Source organism: Kogia breviceps, chromosome 19 (genome assembly GCF_026419965.1).
Source record: "Kogia breviceps isolate mKogBre1 chromosome 19, mKogBre1 haplotype 1, whole genome shotgun sequence".
NCBI lineage: Eukaryota > Metazoa > Chordata > Mammalia > Artiodactyla > Physeteridae > Kogia > Kogia breviceps.
The window spans coordinates 2328750-2343777 of NC_081328.1; the positions used below are offsets into that span (position 1 = coordinate 2328750).

The following is a 15028-nucleotide window of genomic DNA, read 5'->3' on the forward strand; positions in this document are numbered from 1 at the left end:
GTTGAGGGTAGAAGGGCACGGCGCCCCCTGGGGCCGCGCGGTGGAGGCTGTCGGGGCGAAGGGACAGGAGGCAGAGGTGGGGTCCCGGACTCTGGTGGCAGAGAGTGCTGTGAGCTGGCGGTAACAGACGACGCTCTTCTCAACAGGTACAAGAGTTTGGTCACTGGGGCCCGAGCAAGAGGAGTCATCGCCGCCCTCTGGGTCCTCGCCTTTGGCATCGGCCTGACCCCGTTCCTGGGGTGGAACGGCAAAGACAGCGCCGCCAACTGCACGGAGCCCTGGGAGGGAACCACGAACGCCAGCTGCTGCCTGGTGAGGTGTCTTTTTGAGAACGTGGTCCCCATGAGCTACATGGTGTACTTCAACTTCTTTGGGTGCGTCCTGCCCCCGCTGCTCGCCACGCTCGCCATCTACGCCAAGATCTTCCTGGTGGCCCGCAGGCAGCTCCAGCGCATGGGGCTCACGGACCACTCGAGGGCCGCCCTCCAGCGGGAGGTCCACGCGGCCAAGTCCCCGGCCCTGATCGTGGGGATCTTTGCTCTGTGCTGGCTGCCGGTGCACGCCGTCAACTGCGCCACGCTCTTCCAGCCAGCCTGGGCCAAGGAGAAGCCCAAGTGGGCCATGAACACGGCCATCCTCCTGTCGCACGCCAACTCGGTCGTCAACCCCATCGTCTACGCCTACCGGAACCGAGACTTCCGCCACGCTTTCCACAGAATCATCTCCAGGTACGTCCTCTGCCGGCCGGACGTCCGCAAGCGTGGGGCTGGGCGGGCAGGGGCGCAGCCTGCTCTCCAGGTGGGCCTGTGACCTAGGCTCCGGCCTCTTCGAGGAGAAGGCACAGGTTCAGTAACAAGGGGACGCGGCGTGGCTGGCGGATTCTCACCGGAAGGACAGCTGCCCCTCGCAGGCCAGCAGGCTGCCTCTTTGGAGCCCTTCCCCGGAGGTACCACGTACCTCGTTCCTACGCACACACTACTCGTAGGTTCCGAGGGCCGACAGATGCGTTTATGGCCCTCTGGCCGCTCCCGCTGATGATGCTGGCGACTTGAATGGATTGTAAAAGAAAGTTTTGTTTTTTTAAGGGTCTGCCTCTCTCGTGGTAGAAAATGACTGAAACCATGTTACTGTGAAACACTGTGAACAGTTACAGTACAAATTTTTTTTTTTTTTTTTTTAAATGGGATCTTCCCAGACCGGGGCACGAACCCGCGTCCCCTGCATCGGCAGGCGGACCCTCAACCGCTGCGCCACCAGGGAAGCCCCAGTACAAATATTTTTTAACTTAGCGGGCAATGGAAAAAGTTGGGCACACTAAAAATGTATACCTGTTCTGAGGGGGGGTGGCCAGGAAAGCTAGAAGGATAATTCTTCCGCCAAGACACTGCCATGTTAGGGAAGTGACCGTTTCCTAAGTTCTTAAGCAGAATGTCATCAGATGACAGGCTCGATAACAGTCGTTTCCGTGTACAGCAAACCACCCCAAAGGAAGCAACTGGAGAAGGGGGGATCCCTCCGCCACCACATTCTGTTTCCCCCTTCCAGAGCTAGATAGTGAACTTTACCTCTCTCCCAAGTTCAAGGTTGGCCAAGTTGCTGGAATCCAAAGTGAAAATTTTACTCAGGAGAGCTGGAGAACTGTGTTTATGTATGAGGTGAACTAAAACTAAAACTAAAAGGAAAAAAACTACAGCTGAGGGTGCCGCGCGGGCTGCTGTGCAGAGCTCACCGACCTCCTGTTCTTCACCCTGGAGCAAGTTTGCACCCGGGCCCAAGCAGGCCAAGAAGCACGGTCTTGATAGCTTTTATTCGCCACACCTCGACCTACGAGAAGGCTCTGCCAGCACAGAGCCCCGTGCCATCTGCCGCCTCTCCCAGTCGTTCATTAGCACCTCATATTTCGGGGCACGGGGGCGGGGGGTGCCCGGGGCTGCAAAACCATCTGTTTCAGCTGTCTGGTCGCTGACTCAACTCGTTCCGCAGTAACCCTGCGAGCACGCTGCAGGCTCACGAACCCCCCGAGAGACGGGGAAAGCCTGTCCTTCTAGGACCCTGTTCCGGCGGTGGACGGCCTTCCCCGTGAAAAGCTCCTGTCCTGTGCCGAAATGTGTCTCGTGTTCCTTTTCGCCCGTCGCTGCTCCTTTGCGCTCTCTTGGGGTCCAGGTGAGTCCCGTTGATCTCGCTCCCGACACCCTCTTGGGATCTCGCAGCCTCTTCTTCCTCACACTGGAAATGCCCAGCAGCGGCTTCAGCTTCCTTCACCTGGCTTGTTCCAAAGCTCAGAAGTGCATGCCGAGCAAACCGGCACTTCCTTGTCCTACGTACTTTCTTCCTCACAATACAGCCTATTTAATGAGCTGTTTTGGCCTCAACACGGCAGATCCTGCAGCTCCACTGAAACCACAACCCCGAGTCTGTTTGTCTTTGCTGCCACTCAGCCACATCTCTGCTCTAACCTTTTACTGCAGAAAAATTTTCGGGACCCAAGAAAAAGGACTGATGCTTGTTTATCTAAACGTCAGCTTGCTGTTGCACCTACTGTTCCAACCTCTTAAAAATGACCAGTACTCTAGTCACTTAAGAATCTAATTATGACCATGACATGATGTTAGGCTTTGGAGTCTAAAACGCTTGATTCCACCTGGAAATTGTCTACCCAAGGGGCTTGGAGGCTGGTTCAGACTTTTCACGAGGGCTTCAAACCATACACACATCCTGGGCCCAACCCACAATGCCTCCTGCAACCCAGCGGGGAAGGGACGGCGACAAGGAGTCTGGCCCACGCCTCCGCCGCGTGAATCACGCGTGACAAGTTCCATGCGTCTGTGGACGGGGCTCCTCTGTTGAAAGACAGGGACGCGCCATCTGCGCCATTTATGGTGCTTCTTGTGTCGTTTCCATCAGTAACACCTCAGTCAGTTGCTTGTCAGAGACGCTCAGCTGCCGACAGGTCCTCATAACCTGACTAAGATAAACTGCCAAGAGGTGCTTGCACTGGAACACAAAACACACAAACCAGTTAGAAACTGGAGGGGCCGGGCTAACCCAGACCTCTCAGCACCGCCACGTGTAGCAGGAGAGGGGTGGGGCACACAGACTGTGTGCCTCTAACTCCCTGCCTGAAACTGCGGACAAAGACGAGACCTTCTAGGAGGCAGTGGGGACAAAGGAGGTTCTCCTTTGCCCGTTGTTTGGGACAACAGTTTAGATCCAGCTGGTACAGGTAAAACCAAGGAAAAACCGAGACAGGCTGTTTATTTTAGTCCTAAATTATATTTCTTTCTTCCTCCCCTTCAGAGCAATGGCTAACGTTCCTTGAGGCACTGTGCTGAGTGCTTCTTAAAGATTATCTCACTTAGTAAGAGAGAATTATTTAATAATGATAATAAGATTATCTCATTTAAGCCCCCCAGGGGGACAGGTCTTATCCCCATCTTACACACATGGCCAGAGTGCAGTCCCTTCACCGCTATTAGAGTTCCGGGGTGCGGTGTCGGGGGCGGGGGCAGGGATGGCAGGACCCTTACACATCTCGGCCTGTAACCTCTGGGGAGAGGATCTGTGCTGGACCTTGTATCACAGCACACACAGCTTAGGTTCCTGGAGGGCCTGCTTGAACGCTGTCATTTTACAGGTGAAATCAGCTGTGAATGTGGCTTCTTGTACAATGGGACACTCAACCCGCCACCCAGTTCCCGAGGTATGTAATTGACAGTGCAAAAGAAAGGGGAAGAATTCAGTGGGTGCTATAATTTTCTTCCTTGGCAAGACTTAAAAAATAGCTTCCGCTCTCGGGTGGGTAGTGCTTTCTCCTGTGGAATCGGGAGTTTTGTGAGTATGTCTTGTTCCTGCTTGATGCCCTGGACTCGGTGAAATCAGCAGAGGCGCCGATGTGCTCTCCCGCCCCCGTGAAAGTCGGGCGCGGCTAAGCGCCAGGCTGTCCCACGGGGGTGGGGGGGAAACACCTCAAGGCTGGACGTGGCGTTGGCGGTGGGCAGAGTTGCCAGCATCCAGCTGAGTTCCTGTTTTTATCGGGCCAACGAATTCCCCAGCTGCCAACTCTGGGGGTTACCTGTTGCCCTCCCCACAGCTTCATCTGTGACCGTCTGAATTAAAGTGGGGAAGTGGTGCAGGTCTAAGAACGACACTGCATTTTGTGAGGGTAAACCCCAGAGAGATGGCTAGCTGAAGTCAGGACGCGTAGCGAAGCCCCCACCTTGTGCAACCACCTCTCTCCTAGCTCAGCTGCAGCGGGGGCCCCCCATCCTCACCAGCAGGCTGTCACTCTTCCGAAGCACCGAGAAGGCAAATGCCGGACACGAACAGTAATGACAAGAGGCCAAACACACGTATGTTCTACCGGAACTCCCACGCACCTAGAAGGGAAAGGACGGATGGGGCGGAAAGGTGTGCTGGAAAGCCGCTCCCCTCCCCCGCATTTATCTGCCTCCTGACTCAGCTGCTCTGCGCTGGGAACACCTTCCGGAGAAGTGGAAACTCGACTTCCCTGCCTGCGGGAGCTTCCCGCTGCCTTAGGGCTCTGCCCTGAGGACTCCACAGGACAAAACGGAAGCGGAGGAAGCGTTGTTTCCGGTGGGTTAAACGGTCCCTCTGGCTGGTGATTCAGAGGCCCCGCTCCGCGGGCTGACTCATCTGCGGTTCTTCGTGGCGTTTCTCAACCTCTGGTATTTCACAGCATGTGTATAAACGTCTAAAGCTTCCACCACACGTGGGAAGGGAGTGTGAAAACAGGTGAAGGCTTAGCGGTGAGGCAGAAAGACGGGTCTTGAGAAGAAAACGGGAAAGGGCTGCTGAAAAGCATCGGAGAACAGGAGGAATGTAGAAAGCAGAGACTCTTGTAAGGGGTGACTCAGCTGCCCGGGCGGCTGTCTCTGAGCACGGCAAGCCCAGATCTGCCTGTCCCGCAGCGCACAGATACGCACGGATACAGGGCTGGGGACACGCCCGTCCAAGAGCAGACAGCCTGCTGTCAGTCAAGTGGAGACGAGGGACCATCCAGGGAAATGACGCTGCATCTCGAGTGTGACTGGATAAACGGAGAAACTGCCTGTTTGCGTCTCCACCGCAAAGCAGCCAAAGACACAGCTGAGGGCTTCATTCCTACAGTTAAATCTGCAGGGCTTCCCTGGTGGCGCAGTGGTTAAGAATCCGCCTGCCAATGCCCGGGACACGGGTTCGAACCCTGGTCCGGGAAGATCCCACACGCCGCAGAGCAGCTAAGCCCGTGAGCCACAACTACTGAGCCCACGAGCCACAACTACTGAAGCCCATGAGCCTAGAGCCTGTGCTCCGCAACAAGAGAAGCCACTGCAATGAGAAGCCCGCGCACCGCAACGAAGAGTAGCCCCTGCTCGCCGCAAGTAGAGAAAGCCCGTGTGCAGCAACAAAGACCCAACGCAGCCAAAAATAAATAAATAAAATAAATTTTAAAAAACCACTCTGCAAACTGTTGGCAAAAGGAGCGTCCTGGGCGCACGGCGCCACCCCGAGGGCCAGCTCACGTGACCTGCCACTTAGGGACTGCCACAGGGCTCCCGTGTTTTGCAGGCTCTGAAGTGGCAATCTACGTGAAAAGGCCAGGATTTAACAACAAATGCCAGAGCTCCTCTTTCTCCTCACAAAGAATAAAGCGGTAGGTAAGGCTTCAACCGAGGAACAGCAGCGTTCAGGGACGTGCTGTGCCTGCTTGTCAAACGTCCTGGCATTCACGTGACGCAGCCATGCCGCCACGGTTTCTCGGCCAAGTCCGGAGGATTCCTTGGGGGCTGCAAGATTACCAGAAGTGGCCCATGACTGGGGAAGAATATGCCTACTGTTCCCATTAAAAATTTCAGGCCCAGTTACAAATCCGGTGTGAAGAAAATCACATGTTACACATTTCCAGTCCTGAGGCGCTGACGTGTTTTCCGTGGTGGACGCTGAGGATGAGGGCAGGAGTCTCCCCAGTGTCTGGAAAACACAGGCTGAAGGGAGAGCATTAAAGCAGAGTGTTTCCCACTCAGTCCTGCAAGAAAACCCAACAACACCCGGCAGTGACACCTCCGATTCCTGGGTCTCCAGACTGTCACCAATGAATAAAAAACTTCGGATTTCTTCTTCTCTCTGGATTTACATTTAACTAGGCATAGGGCTCTGGAGCTCTGCACCGACAGGCTCCTTCTTATGGCAGGTCCCCGGGCCACCGGGGTGCCCTCTGGACGAAGCTGAGTGCCTGGTAACTCAGGGACGGGGAGAGTTGCCCCAAGAGGTTCCCCCGCCGGTCCTTTCAAAGGCTGGCTAGGCCGCAAAACGTCCAGCAGCACGAGGCAGTGAACGCTGTAAACGAACAGTGAGTTCGGAATTTGTGGCTTCTTTATCTAGCAGTGGCCCCTAACGAACCCAGTAATCAGGCAGAGATCTGAGTTAGATACATGGTAGAACTAGAAGTTGACCTCAGGGACCATCTAATTCACTTCCTTCACCCGTCAATGGGAAAACCACCTCCTCTTACGGGAACTGCTCGCAGCTCACCCACTCAGAGCCTGGAATGTTTATCCCCAGAAGGAGAGAGCTTTTAAAAAAAGAAATGCAGCAAAGAGGATACTCAAACCCGGGCTGGACTTGTGTGCACCTTGCCTGGAGGGACTCTGCTACAGTCGCAGTGAGGTTCCAAGGCGACTGACCCACCTGGATGGCCCTCCACTCACAAGGAGTTTGACTTTACGGCTGCTCCACGCCTCTCAGCATCCATCACAGTGCTGAGCTGTACTATTCACTGTTCCCCGAGTTCGGTGCCTCTCTCGGAAAGAGGACGATACTTTCCCGCCCTATTAGATACAGGCTGACTGTGTGACCTGCCTTAGCCAGTAAAATGTGAGTAGCCAAGCAGAAACATTAAAAATGGGTCCCTGGGCTTCCCTGGTGGCGCAGTGGTTGAGAATCTGCCTGCCGATGCGGGGGACATGGGTTCGTGCCCTGGTCCGGGAAGATCCCACATGCCGCGGAGCGGCTGGGACCGTGAGCCATGGCCGCTGAGCCTGTGCATCTGGAGCCTGTGCTCCGCAATGGGAGAGGCCACAACAGTGAGAGGCCCAAGTACCGGAAAAAAAAAAAAAAAAAAAAAAAAAAAATGGGTCCCTACTATGTCCTCTTTTCTTTCTGCTGTGAGATCCGCACGTTCCAGACAGGGGCTGCTCCACCGACTGGGACCCTGAGTGAAGATGCTTTGGAGCAGAGCTGCAGTTGACTCTCAGTGGAGATGTATAGTGAGCGAGATATAAACTTTGTTTTGAAATTTGGGGGTCATTGTTACCACAGCCTAACTTAGCACCTCCTGACTGACGCACCCCCGTTCCTGGGTGGACCACAGTTTATCAGAAGGCAACTCAGGTAACAACGTAAGTGTGGCTTCAGGGTAATTTCCACTACACCTGGAGGAAGTGAGAGTGTTAGGAAGCTGCCCTATGGAACGATAACTAGCAGGTCAAGAGGCGATGTTTGACTCAACTTCTGTCATCTCACAGGACCTCTGAATCAAGCCAACTTCTTTCTATGTTACTACATACAGTGAAACCACTGAGGTTAATTTGAGGGTGTCTATAAGATTTCTACAGCCTCGTTTAATTCCAAGTCCAAGTTGACAGCCACAACTCTAAGAACTTAGCATTTTTATGACAAATAAAGCAACAGGATATAATACAGAATGTGGATGATGAAAATTAAACAAGTCACAGTGATCCTTGGAGGAACAAAGAAGTCAACAATAGCTGAAATATTTCAGAGTCTTTGAGATTTTAACTAACAATGAGACCCCAGAACTGGAGGACCGTTAGGGCTCTGCTTGTGCAAGTCAGGGGTTCTGCTGATGTTGGAAGTAGGACAAAAGATCTGAAACTAAAAGACATGCGAAGACTCAGAGGCCCTCCCCGTTGAGGGTATTTTAGCTACATAAAAACCAAAAATAAATACTCTAGAAAGAAGACAGAAACACTTCCTCAGGTACAAATAATATCACTTAAGAGTACCGATTATTAACCTATGCAGTTCACCACGAGAAAATTCTAATCAGCAGCCTCTTTTAAGTAAGTACAACCCGAAGTTTTAACTGCAGCCTTCAGCACTGATCACCCCGGCTTACTTCATGCAGAAATGCAGGAGGACGTGCCAGGTTGGCTGTACCACCCTACAGTGTGGAACAGCAAGTAAGTTCCCTAGGCAAAGCCAGCCATGCACCCAGGAGGCTTCGCCCAGCCACTCACTCACTGAAAATGAATCAACGCGGTCTCAACTCTGAGGTCACCATAAATAAGCCAGAATCCAAACACTGAAAAATCCTTGCCTTCCTGGTCTTCAGCAAGGCCTGGATGAAATACAAGAGCTGACAGCTGCTTTTTCACCCCTTCCAAGCCAGACACGAAATTCTGGAGACCACTGCTGTTTACTTTCATTCACAAGAGTCCCTTCGCTCAATCCCAGCGGCAGGTGGTACCACTGCCTAATGTAGCTAAACTGGGGGTGGGGCGTGCGACCCACTCCTGATGCACCGACAGGCAGTGCAGGATGGCCGTTACACACCCCCGCTGCCAGAGGCAACTGTTTTCTGCATCTCGGTTTCCGGCACAATGAATATCTTTCCGGGCTTTTGGTGAGAATGGTCAATACCTGGGAAGTCATTCGGAGTCTGGTAAGAGTCTGACCTGTTACTTTACAAATCCACCCACCTGAGGCTCCAGTGGGCCAAACTACGGTCCCAGTAAACTGCCTGAATTCAGCAGCTGGGCCTTCATGAACACTTCTTGACAATTTTGACAGATCATTTCTATGAGACGAATCTGGACATGTGGAAGGACCTCAAAATACATTTTGGTTTTTGCTTGTAAGCAAGAGATAATGTAAAAGGTGACAGTGTCAGCGCTTTTTGGGGGGTGGGTAGGTGGGAAAGTACCTTTAGTATCAAACGACAGGAAGGCAAAAGTTGACTGTGTTCCGTGAGACCTGAGAAAAGAGCCTCTCTGCGTCATTGCTGGTTCTACACATCGCTACCAGGTAGAGCTAACAGGTCATGTTTATCTTATTTTAACTAGTCATACTCTAATTTTACTAAGTTGGGTTCAAAAGCCCAGGAAATACTCAGAGCTGGTCACCAGCTTTCACAGAGAGTCATGAAAACATTTTGTCCTAAGGGTATTCTGTTGAGATAATCCCCACCTCTAGGTCTCTACCTGGTACACGCGCCTCCCACTGGGTGATGACATTAAGGTGACGGACTGGCGATCCACGAGGTCCAAGGCCTGGACGGCTGACGAGCCAAAGACAAACTTCAGCCTGGGGAGCAGAGAAGCTTTGGATGAGACGGCCGGACTCAAGCCACCTCTGCCACTTGACCCAAAGGGTCACCCTCGGCAGTTTTTAAAAATTCAGTTCATTTTGATTTGGAAAAAAAAAAAAAAAGGTGATAATACAGCAAAACCCCATGTAATCGACCCCCCAGAATAAATGTTAACATGCTGTTTGGATAAAGAAGTCCTCTTTGCACTTCACAGTCCTTCCTGTTTGTCCCGACTTCCTGCATCCCCGAGGCAACCACATGCATTTGACGGTTTCCTTCCTATTAATGTTTTTATATTTTATAATACATAGTTCATATGTGTGTGTGCATACATATAGATACACACGTACATACATATGGTATCGTTTTATAAGTTGTAAAACATAAAAGGTATATGGTAGGCTTTTTTGGCAACTTTTTTTTCCCACTCAGTGTACTTTGGAGAATGATGCTTGTATATATTTGTGTGTGTGTGTATATATATATATATATTTTTTTTTTCTTTTTAAACTTTTGAATAATATTCTATTGTATGCACATAATACATTTTATGTTTTAAATACTGTTTTTTTTGAAGTACTCTATTGATGGACATTCTGAATGTTTCCATTTGACACTATTATAAATAATACTCAGTTATCCCCATACGTGCCCCTTGGTGCACGTATATGAGTCCTTCCTGGTTATGTAAGTGAAAGCGGAACTGCTGGGTCTTAGCATCTCTGCAGTTGTCAGTTTTCATGGGCACTGCCGACAGCTTCCCACCGCGGAAACCGTGCTCCCCCAGTGCCGTGAGAGTTCTATTTCCTCCTCATCCTCACCAACACCTGTATTATCAGGCCTTTTCATGTTTGACCACCTGACGGGTGTTAAATTTGTTCTTTATGGATCAGTAATAAAGGCTATCCAGCTGTTAAATGATGTACCAGAAAAAATGTGATATGTGGGAAAATTCTTACAATATGTTAGGTGAGAAAGGTCGGGCACTGTATTTTATATCTAGAAACTCTCCATCATGTTAAAAATTTTTTTCTTAAGAAAATCTACAATTACCTCAAAATAAAACATTACATTGAAAAGAAAAAGAAGGCAATAAACCAAATTATAACAGTGATTATCACTGGCTGGTATGATTATTGATGCTTTTGATATTTTCCTTTCCAAGGACTCTATTTTTTTACAAGTTTTTTTTTTTTTTTTTTTTTTTTTTTTTTGCGGTACGCGGGCCTCTCACTGCCGCGGCCTCTCCCGTTGCGGAGCACAGGCTCCGGACGCGCAGGCGCAGCGGCCACGGCTCACGGGCCCAGCCGCTCCGCGGCACGTGGGATCTTCCCGGACTGGGGCACGAACCCGCGTCCCCTGCATCGGCAGGCGGACTCTCGACCACTGCGCCACCAGGGAAGCCCGAGTATGGGTTATTTTTATAAACCAGAAGATAAAATGGCTGGGTTGAACTAAAACTAAAAAAATAATGTTTTAAAGAACCCATCTGATTTGACACAAAATAAGAAGAGAGCACTCCTGAGGCTTTAAAATTAAAACGTTCAACTTCTTCAGTTTCTAACAAAGTAGTCTGTTACTATACCAAGCTGTTAGAATGGGAAAAGTGTTTAAAATTAAACATAGCATGATTGTCTATGGGCAAAGAAAACTAAAGACATAAAATCTGGTAATAACTCTATAATCTGAGATAATTCCAACTAACTTTAAAAATGGATCTAATAAGAAATTTTTAACCTGCCTTGTCTACTTTATAACATATTGTGAATATCTCAATGCACTTTTAACCACTTTTAATGGTCATAAAGAATTCCACTGTAAAGATCTATTATTTTCCCCAAACTCTATTTTTCGGATAATTAGAGTTCATTCAATTTAATTTGAATAATTAGATTGTTTCAAGGTGTTTATTCTTTCTGCTACCATAAACAATGGTGGATGCATGTGCTGACTGTAAAGTCTTTAGACATCCATGATTAATTCCCTGAGATACAGTCTTATAAGTGGAATTTCTGGGTCAAAGAATATGTATATTTTTAAAGCTCCTGTTCCCAGTTGCCAGTTTACCTTCCAAGTTACACTCCTACCATCAGGATATCAGTTATCCTTTTCTCCATGTTCTTGCCAACATCTGGAAGATTCTTACCAACATCTTTTCTGTGGTACCCAAGTTTTATAGATGGGAAGTTATCTAAATATTTTAATTTATATCTTTATGATCACTAGTAAAATTTAGCTTTCTGTCAAAGCTTTTGGTAACTTGAATTCTTTTATTATTTGCCTATTTTCTTTGTTTTAAATGTAGTAATTTTTTAATAATGTAAAATCTTTGTAAAAAATTTAAGAAATAGAGAAAAAGTTAAAGCCCTCTTCTAAATGGCACCTCCTTCCTCCCCCCTAAGATAACCTCTGGTATAAGTTGGTGTATATCCTTCAGGAGTTTTTTAATATAAATGTTTATGTGCAGAGTTAACTGTTTAGTTATTCCTAGGTAGCTGTCACTTTTTTCTTGCTATTGAGAATGTAATTAATGTTTGAACTTTGTGTATGAAGGAAAATAATTATTACTTTCTGTATTTAAAAAAAATAACTTTATTTTCTTGGTGTTTAAAAAGTAGTTATGTCCCCTACAAATAATGACAATCGTCTCTCTTTGCAAATAGGCATACGGCTGACTCTTGCACAATACGGGGATCAGGGGCACTGACCCTCTGAGCAGCTGAAAATGTGCGTATAACTTTAAGCTGCTCTCCATATCTATGGTTTAACCAGCCTCACACGGTATAGCACTACAGTATGTATTTACTGAAAAAATCACAAGTGGACACACATAGTTCAAACTTGTGTTGTTCAAGGATCAAGTGTACTTCTCATTTTTTCATGTGTTCGTGTAATAGCTACAACTTTTAGAGCAATGTGGCAATTAGGACAATAAGGGAATGCCTTGTACTGTCAAATACAGTGTTGGTTATTCACTTGAGACAGATTTTTTAATCATGTCAAGAAAATATTGTTCCTAGTTTAGTAAGAATATTTTTAAACAATCAAGAGTTGATGCTGAATTTGGCCTTTAAAAAAACACATTAATGATTTAAAAAACCAACCCAAATACAACAGGATGTATACTTACGATAATAGATGCTCATCAGGAACTGTAAAACAGGAATGGAAAGAAAGTTAGTTAATTGTGTTAAACCAGTGACCATAGACAAAAACATCTTAAAAAGACTATAAACAGGGACTTCCCTGGTGGCGCAGTGGTTAAGAATCTGCCTGCCAATGCAGGGGACGTGGGTTTGAGCCCTGGTCCGGGAAGATCCCACATGACACGGAGCAGCTAAGCCCATGCGCCACAACTACTGAGCCTGTGCTCTAAAGCCCACGAGCCAAAGCGAGTGGAGCCCGTGCGCCACAACAAAGACCCAACGCAGCCAAGATAAATAATTTTATCAAAAAAGAAAAGACTATAGCCAAAAAGACTTTTGCTAGCCAAAAAGACTTTTGTGTAAGATGGTGAATTGAACATAGGCATCAAATTTTACTCCTTCCCAATATTTTGCTAAACAATAATAAAAGGATTTTTAAAGAAAGCATAAACTCCCCAGGATGAGGACAGGGAGAAACGCAGCTGGAAAATAATTTACAAGACCTGAGAACACTGAATCCTAAGTGAGCAATGGGAGAGCCGAGTGTAAATCAGAGCCTGATTTACCCTTCAGAATCTAGTACCCCCTCCTGCTAAAAAAAACCTCAGAAACTGGTGGCCCCAGATGGCTCTGGAGTGGGAAGGAAGCAGGGGGGCTGAAATAAGACTCTTTGAAAGAAAGTTTAAGAAGCTGGAAGGTAGCAGAATAATGCTTTCAGATGTCTCAAGAAATGGTATTTCCAACACATAATTCAATACCTAGCCAAACTATCAATTAAGTGTGAGGATAGGAAAAGAACTTTTTCAGGCATGTGAAGCCTCAAAAAGTAAATCTCGTGCTCTTCTTCAGGAAGGTACTAGAGTACATGCTCTATAAAATAAGGTAGTAAACTGAGAAAAAGAAAATTGTAGGGTGAACTAAATACAAGGCTCAACTTAGGTAAAGGGAATTCCGCAGACAATAATGGTGAAGGGAGATCTCAGGAGACAGCCAGCCCATAGGAGAGCACCCCTGAAGGCTCTAGGAGAGACTCCTGCAGGAGCATGAAACTGATAAAACATCTCATTCACCTGAACGTCTTGAGTAGAGATTTAGAACACTAGTAAAAGAGTTTGAGGTTGAATTAGGGATACATAAAAAAGTAAACAAGCAAACACAAGTATGACAGTTTTGAGAGAAAGCAGAAAGTTACAGGAAAGGAAACGTAATCCTAGCTTCCTGCATGGCTCAGCTGTGACTCAATTTTACATCATCACACAAGTGTAAACTCAGTATTGACCTAAAGAAATTATCGTTGAAGGATGGGGGTCAGGAAGAGTGTATGACTATGTAGAACAAAGATTTTTAAATAGCAGAAAACGGCTCTGCTGAAAATAAACGTGAGTTAGTGGTAGTGGTCGCTCTGAGTCCTGAGCATCAGGGGCACCTGCAGGCCCCCTTCAAGACTCTCAGTGTATGGATTAATCCATTCAGACACAGAGCCCATCTCGGGCAACCAACTGTCTGAGCTGACAACAGACTGGCTTTCCCCCCACCCTTTCTGGGATCAGAACATGTTTGAATACCTGGCTGGACTAATCTTTTTTTTTTTTTTTTTGCGGTACGCGGGCCTCTCACTGTTGTGGCCTCTCCCGCTGCGGAGCACAGGCTGCGGACGCGCAGGCTCAGCGGCCACGGCTCACGGGCCCAGCCGCTCCGCGGCACGTGGGATCTTCCCGGACCGGGGCACGAACCCGTGTCCCCTGCATCGTCAGGCGGACTCTCAACCACTCCGCCACCAGGGAAGCTCTGGCCTAATCTTTTAAGCACATACACTGCTTCAGTTTTAACTGAAATGAGAAAAGTTGGCTTCCTTTTCAAAATTCTTTAAAAACAGTAACTCAAGATAAATCCTTTTCAAAATATGGTCCTTTTCAAACAAAAGCCATCCAAGTGAACCAGCAGGGGCAGTTCTGAGGTCTAATCTATTGATCCAATGACCATTCGGACACTGGTTGAGCAATTCTCGTGCGGATGCACTTCGATCAGGATCCTCTCAATACCGCTGTGTGCTGCGAACGCCCAGGGATGCGGGAGCCTGGTCACAGAGCATCCTCTGCTGCTCCGAGGAAAACAGGTACAGCCACAGCGTACAGAACCGCCCCCGCCCACCCCAAGTCGCTGCGTCTGCAGCCGGATTTGCGGCCCTGAAATATTCGCTCGTTGAACAGGGTGTAGGAGAGGATTCGTTTAGAGCGAATTTTGAGCGATTTTGAGAAGGAAGGGCTACTGACGAGGTCAACAGAAACCTCCCTCGTAGGGGCCAGCAGCCCCGCCCCGGTACCCCGGGTTTCCGCCCCCGCCGGCGCCGCCTCATACGCTTCCAGCCCGTACTCGGCGCGCCGTCCCGCGCCGCCGCCGCCATCTCGCTCAGCAGCTCCTCCACCACTGCCGGCAGCGTCAGCGCCCGCGCCGCCGCCGCCGCCATGACTGGTCTCGCGCTAGCAGGGGCGTGGCGGACGCGGTGACGTTGAGTGCGTCCCGGCCAATCGGCGGGCGCTCGACGCCAGGAACG

The 15028-nt window shown here is 48.8% G+C and overlaps 2 protein-coding genes across 4 annotated transcripts in view; one reads left to right on the forward strand and one right to left on the reverse strand.

Annotated features, from left to right (window-relative positions):
* Positions 1 to 10249, forward strand: part of ADORA2B (adenosine A2b receptor) — a 28900-nt gene extending 18651 nt beyond the window's left edge. Inside the window, exons 2-4 of one of the 2 annotated variants that reach the window (XM_067021766.1) lie at positions 147 to 3223; positions 3635 to 3700; positions 9183 to 10249. In XM_067021766.1, coding sequence (XP_066877867.1) covers positions 147 to 810 — 664 coding nt within the window. In that variant the 3' untranslated portion in view covers positions 811 to 3223; positions 3635 to 3700; positions 9183 to 10249. Of the gene's footprint in view, positions 1 to 146; positions 3224 to 3634 lie in introns of both variants that reach the window. The other variant, XM_059048468.2, reaches the window with a different exon arrangement.
* ZSWIM7 (zinc finger SWIM-type containing 7) lies at positions 2578 to 14963 on the reverse strand. 2 transcript variants are annotated; one of them, XM_059048489.2, is made up of 5 exons: positions 14848 to 14963; positions 12459 to 12480; positions 9222 to 9324; positions 4272 to 4376; positions 2578 to 2994 (listed from the first exon to the last, which is right to left on the reverse strand). In XM_059048489.2, the coding sequence occupies exons 1-5, from the start codon at positions 14939 to 14941 to the stop codon at positions 2875 to 2877; spliced, it is 444 nt and encodes a 147-aa protein (XP_058904472.1). In that variant the 5' UTR covers positions 14942 to 14963; the 3' UTR covers positions 2578 to 2874. The 2 variants fall into 2 exon arrangements, with proteins under 2 accessions (XP_058904472.1, XP_066877869.1); XM_067021768.1 differs by having other exon boundaries at positions 14833 to 14960.
* Positions 14964 to 15028: the final 65 nt, after the last annotated feature.

Excerpts from the sequence above, each read along its gene's own strand:
- ZSWIM7 (XM_067021768.1), bottom strand. The coding sequence starts at position 14,941 with ATGGCGGCGGCGGCGGCGCGGGCGCTGACGCTGCCGGCAGTGGTGGAG. Across the intron at positions 12,481-14,832 it reads GCCGAGTACGGGCTGGAAGC|TTCCTGATGAGCATCTATTA; the intron begins GTATGAGGCGGC and ends CCTGTTTTACAG. Across the intron at positions 4,377-9,221 it reads GTGGGAGGCGCGTGTACCAG|GTGCGTGGGAGTTCCGGTAG; the intron begins GTAGAGACCTAG and ends TTTCCCTTCTAG.